Source organism: Mastomys coucha, unplaced genomic scaffold (assembly GCF_008632895.1).
Source record: "Mastomys coucha isolate ucsf_1 unplaced genomic scaffold, UCSF_Mcou_1 pScaffold2, whole genome shotgun sequence".
Lineage (NCBI taxonomy): Eukaryota > Metazoa > Chordata > Mammalia > Rodentia > Muridae > Mastomys > Mastomys coucha.
The window spans coordinates 17,953,416-17,959,628 of NW_022196902.1; the positions used below are offsets into that span (position 1 = coordinate 17,953,416).

At 40.0% G+C, this 6,213-nt stretch overlaps 1 protein-coding gene across 20 annotated transcripts in view; it reads left to right on the forward strand.

The window, feature by feature from the left end:
• Epb41l2 (erythrocyte membrane protein band 4.1 like 2) overlaps window positions 1-6,213 on the forward strand; it is a 177,774-nt gene that overhangs the window by 109,857 nt on the left and 61,704 nt on the right. For all 20 annotated transcript variants that reach the window (XM_031380632.1, XM_031380636.1, XM_031380639.1 and 17 more), the window contains one exon: window positions 818-922. In XM_031380632.1, the coding sequence (XP_031236492.1) occupies window positions 818-922 (105 nt within the window). The remainder of the gene's footprint in view (window positions 1-817; window positions 923-6,213) is intronic.

Below are 6,213 nucleotides of genomic sequence, written 5' to 3' on the forward strand. Positions count from 1 at the left end.
TGGAGTTCATATGAGTTGTGAAGTCACATCAGTCAGGGTCACAGGGCGGAGTTCATATGAGTTGTGAGAGTCACATCAGGCAGGGTGACGGTGGTGGAGTTATATGAGTTGTGTGAGGTCACATCAGGCAGGGTAACAGGGTGGTGGAGTTCATATGACTTGTGTGAGGTCACATCAGTCAGGTCACTGGGCGGGGTTCTTATGATTTGTGTGAGGTCACATCAGTCAGGTCACTGGGCAGGGTTCGTATGAGTTGTGTGAGGTCACATCAGTCAGGGTCACTGGGTAACCTTCATTAGTTGTGATAAGTCATATCAGATGGTTTCATAGGGTAGTGTTCTTTTAGAAGTGTCATGAATCATGTTCAGGTTTTGAGGGGAAACTTGAAATATGTTGTACTGTTCTTGTCAGTAGATGGATACTCAACATTTTGCTTTTTAATGGAATAGCAGTAAAGCAGAATGCATTCAGTTATGGATTTTAGAATCATACTTTGTATCATTAGGACATTAGAAAATTAAATACTTATATTAATTTGTAATAAATGACTGGTGCTTTTAAAATAATCTTTTAAGCCTTATTAGTATGCAAAATAGATCTTATTACGGCATTTTTTTCATACAAAATTCGTCTTGTTTCTCTTCTCCCCCACTCTCACCCCGTTTGTTTCCCCCATTTTTACCCCGTTTCTTCCTGCCCCAGGCCTCCATTTCTCCTTTCCTGTCCAATGAGTCCTTTTGCCTCTTTCCCACTAACCTCCCCTTTCTCTTTCCTCATCTCCTTTACAAAAGTAAAGACTTGTTCTGTTTTTCTGCAGAAACGTGCTAAGGGACAAGTGTTATTTGACAGAGTGTGTGAGCACCTGAACCTCTTGGAGAAGGACTACTTTGGACTTCTAGTTCAGGAACACCCTGATCAGAAAGTAAGTGATTTCAACTTTATGTTCTTTATGTATTTTTTGTAAACAGTTTAATTTCAGAATAAATTTAACTTTCATTTGTATGATTGTAAAGATATTTTTGGCAAATATTTAAAAGTGATTATGTGAGAGACTCACTAAAGCTATTTGGCATTTTGTGTTTGTACAGTGCATCATAAGCAGATGTAATGGAATGTTTTCCTATCTTATTTGAGATTGAAACAATGATGGGAAAGCTTTAGCTCTTGAATTCACAGTGGAGTCAACTTCTGTAATAAATTGTTGAGGGGAAAGGACTTCAAAACATATACATTATGATGATGTACCGTGAAGAATATCTTTTAAAATAATATTGTCTCAGCCATGTCCTGTTTTTGCCTCATGGTGCTCTAAATACAGAGGCCAAGTGGGCTCCTGTTACCAACATACAGATGTGCAGTAACCTGTGTAGTAGTTATTGAGTAAGCCTGAACCACAGGGTGCTGGGGGCTGGAGGCTTGGGAGGAAGTATTTGTCTTGCTTAGAGGACTTGAGTCACTTCCTGTGGGAAAGATACTGGTCTTTGTGGTTGGGCTGTGGGGGCAAAAGAGGTGGCAGGGCCAGCTCCTCTCAGGTGACGTCTGACCACCCAGTGCTAGACTGGCCCTGGGAGTAGCGCTGTTGACTGTCAAGAGCATGTTGAGACACTAAGCAAGAGAACAGGGTGGTTGATCTGACATTAGTACTGATTTTGTACAGCTTCAAAGATTCTCCGTTTCACAGGTAAAGTAAGGATAGAAACATTAGCCCTTTCTGGCAGGACCAGGGCTAAGTGCTTTTCTGTTTGAGTGTCTAGGTTTGGTGTGGGTGAGATGTTGACTGCAAGAGGGAAGAATGTAAGTTTGTCCAGAGTCGCATCCTACAGAGGAAGCCCATTTAGTCTGTTAGATTGCTGCTGCGGCCAGACTCTCTGCGAGTGTTCTGTTAGGATGTATAGATCCCTCAGTGACAGTGAAAGAGTGGGCTCTGTGTAGTGTTAGCCTCCACAATCAGCCAACAGAGCAGTAGTGATCGGAGGAAGCATAGTGTGCGTGCTGTTGTTTGCCCAAACAGTGCCATTGTTTGTATTTACAGGAATAAAGGGTTTCATTTTTAAGCATGATAATTATATGCAAATTAAATTTTCTCAGCTTGTTCAGCTTTAAATCTCAGATCTATAATTAGTGGTTTAATTCTACCTTTAGGTTAAAGACAAATTGCATGCCTGCCTGTTGAACAGCATGTATTTTTATTAGAATTGTTTAGAGTACTCTCCTCAGAAGTAAAAACACACTCCACTAAATAAACGTCAGTGCCTTGTAAAGCAATAAATTACAAGGTGGTGATGGTTCCAGTCAAGTGCTCACTGTTACTCCTCAAAGCATCCAAGGACTTGCCAGTCCGTCTGTCTGTATATCTTTCCTTTGTTCCTTCCTTCCTTCCTTCCTTTCTTTTTCTTTTTTTTTTTTTGAGGTTGTCTATCATAGATTCATAGGAACATTTAATATTTGTAAAATGTAGAATGATTCAATATATTGTGAATGCTTTTGTTGGTACAAACAAAATAGTCTGAATAAGTATTCAGGCAGTAGAATTTACTGTTTTTAATTTAAACTTTTAGTATGCATGTCTAGTCCATATGTTACACCAGAGCCTCTGATCCCTGTTCTCACCTGTCTGCTGGACACTCCTGGTTTAAAAGCAAACTTTATCTTCCCTTTAAATGCCATCTGTCCCAGAAGGATATAGTTCTGGACTCTTGTTTCCACCTGTCCCAGAAGGATAGCTCTGGACTCTTGTTTCTCCATGCCTCTGTGCATAGTCAGGTGTCTGTGATCTAACTAAAGTTACAAACCTTTAGTGCACTCAGTTTAATCCCCTGAAGTTGGCATGAGCTTTCTCCTCCTCACTGTCTCACAGCAGCTGGTAGTTAATGCATGACAGATTCTATTTGCCAAGGGAGCCTTGCTGGTGTATCTCTCTGCTCATACATACTATGCCTCAATGGCAATTTCTTTCTCTAATTATCTAAATGCCTGCCTTTCCTAAAGCATGAGAGACCCTTCCCCCATCCACAGCCTACCTTCTACCATCTTCCCTCAGCCCAAGGAGGTGACTTAGCAGTTTCTTCTGTCATTAGCATATTAATATTAATACAAACCTTATTTGTATGTTGCTTTTTCTCCTCATTACCCTGGTATCTGGAAACAGGGTACTAAAGTGTAAGGAGTTAGGGAGTTGTGTGATGAGAAGACCCAGGAAGGGAATGGCCACAGTTTGGGAGCTTAAGATGATAAGATCAGAAGGGGGCTGGGAGTATAATATGTGGAGAATTAATTTGCATCTCCTCTAAGACAATGTAAGGCTAGACTGTAGTGGATTACTGTAATGTTCTCAGTGACAGAAAGATGCCAGTTGCTGAAGAAGAAACAAGCATTCCTTACCTAACTTTGTGGCCAGTGTTTCTTATGTGTCACATGAACATGCTGGCAAAATACTTATGCTTTGCATCCGTGTCCTTTGGGAACTTTTTTCTCAGAAAGTGAGTACTCAAATATAGTTTAAATATGTTAAATTACATAATTATGTGACTATAATCTTTATTATTAGATATAATGTGTTTATATATAATAAATATGTATAGGCAAAATCTAGGTCTAAAATGCATTTAGGCAAAACAACTTTCATTCTTCCCAATATAGATGTGTACAGTCTTCCTTTTTTTTTCCCCAGAAAATTGTTACTGTCAAACTTAGCTTCACAATCCTCCTTTGAAGTTCTTGAGGTTTCCACTGTAGGAGATGGGTGTGTCTCTGTGCTGTGTGCCCCACAAGCCCGTGCTTTACCACATTGCCCACTCCCAGCTCTGTGTTGCTGTCTCGCACTAAATATTATTCTGTGTACCTAAAGAAGCCTTGGCTACTTACTTCAGCCTTTGTAAAGTGGAATTTAGACAGAGCTAGACGTATTTTGTATAGCAATTTGTCATGTGGGAAAATGTGTGCTGTCTTTGGTTTATATCTCTTAGTTGTGACATGGAGTTGGAAGCATTTCAGTTTATTGTGATTATGAAAATGTGAGTTAGTGTTAAACTTTTCACCATCTGTTAACGTCTCATGTAAACTTTAATATAGAAAATATTAAAAGATTATAGACTCAAGCAACATGCTTTTCTTTGATACAGAGTTGTAAGTCTGCATAGTTTTGGTATTCATGTGTAAATGAACTCATCATTAAAGACATTGAACTCTCTTCAAAGAGGAAAGTCTGGAGTTTTTGTTGTTAACAGAGTCTGACATTTGGGCCAGACATTATATAAGTTACTTTCCTATAAGCAGTACTACAAGAGGTGCCTTTTAGAAGTATAGTTGATATCCGTGCTGTCTTTATGAAGATTAGAGTTAACCAATAGCCAACCACACTCCCAGAAGCAGAACTAAAGGCTCACAGTAACTAACCTTAGCAAGGCCCTACACTTAGTTCATTTAAAATTTATACCCCTCTGTTCTCCAGGTGGGCTGTAAGTTTGCCTGTCATGCAGACAACCTGGAACTTTGCTCTTGTGTTGGCCCTCATGTGGTTAAGTATGCACAGTGCAGGGATCTGGTGAAGCAGTGCATGTTCTTGTGGAAGAACCGGGGGTTAAGGCAAGACTGCTCTCATCCTTTTGGTATTTGCCTAACACAAGTGAATTTGGGTGAATTTGTTAAATTCTCATCGCCAACCTGAGACTCCCCAAAACAAACGAAGACATGGGCAAACTTTTGTTGGGGGTGAGCGGTTCAAACTCTGAAATCCTAACTAAGATCCAGTCTAAAGAGTAGTGGGCTACTCTAGGATGGAAGATGGTCACTTCAGTTGGGTAGATGTTGTGAACTCTGTTTTGCTTTTGAGGCTTATTCATGACGAAAAATGTAATGAAGTCATAGAACTGATGGGAAGTAAGTAGGAATTTGATTCCATACGTTAATAAGCCCAAAGTCTCTATTCATGCCTATAGTAGCCAATTCTTTAACATAGTAAGGATACATCCTAGTGTTCCTGAGGGGCTGCTGTGTGTTCTCATACATGTGTACTTGTATGTGTGCACTTGCCACCATCTTTAATCTCATTATCTTCTTTATTTACTGATGCTGTTTTTCATTTCCTTTTTGTTTTGTTTTGTTTTGTTTTGTTTTGTTTTGAGACAGGGTTTCTTTGTATAGCCCTGGCTGTCCTGGAATTCACTCTGTAGACCAGGCAGGCCTCGAACTCAGAAATCCGCCTGCCTCTGCCTTCCAAGTGCTGGGATTAAAGGCATGCGCCACCACTGCCCATGTTTTTCATTTCTTATATGTCTAATGCTTTATTCATTTTTTTCTTAAGTGTCAACCCAGAGAAGTTGATTTCTATTTAATTTTTTTGTTTGTGAAGTGTGGTGGTGCTTATATATAATTTCTTAGCACTTGGAAAAGTGAGGTGGAGGGTCAGGAGTTCAAAGAGCAACCTGACTATATAGTAAGACTCTATATTAGGAGTCAGAACAGAGCAGCACAAATAATTTATGCTTGTTTATGTGTAATTGGTAATCCAGAGAATATACTTGTTTCTCTATAATGTTATATTAAATATTTTTAACTTTTGCTGGAGAATTTATAACACTGCTGGGCAGTGGTGGTGCACACCTTTAATCCCAGCACTTGGAAAGCAGAGACAGGTGGATTTCTGAGTTCAAGGCCAACCTGGTCTACAGAGAGAGTTCCAGGACAGCCAGGGCTACACAAAGAAACACTGTCTCCAAAACAAAATAAAACAAAACAAAATTTTAACACTAGTCAAGAAATTATACAGCAGCCATAATCTACATACTGAAAGAGAACTATTCAATAAAAGTAAATTTAATGAAATAATGTGTAGTCATTTAAGAAGACTGTAGGGGAGGAGGAAGCAGAAATGGACAGATAACACTCAAAGGTATTGAATTTTAATATTTAATGTTAGGCTCCCTAAAAATGCCAAGCACCTTCGAGAACATGGATTATACAGTCTATCCATGCCTGTGCACAACTGTAGTCTCAGAGAGTGGACAAGACCTCCTGCCTCCATGGCAGGAATGGAGCTTAAAGAGTGGAAGCCATGGTGTGTGGTTAGGAAGGGAAACCAGGTGGGCGCCTGGAAACACTGGTTTCTGCTGCTCAGACCTGCTGTATAAGCACAGCCTCTGACCTCTGGGTAAGGGTCGGGTACTGCACAGTCTCTGCGGTCCGTTTGATACAACCTAGAGTGGGTAAGGGTCG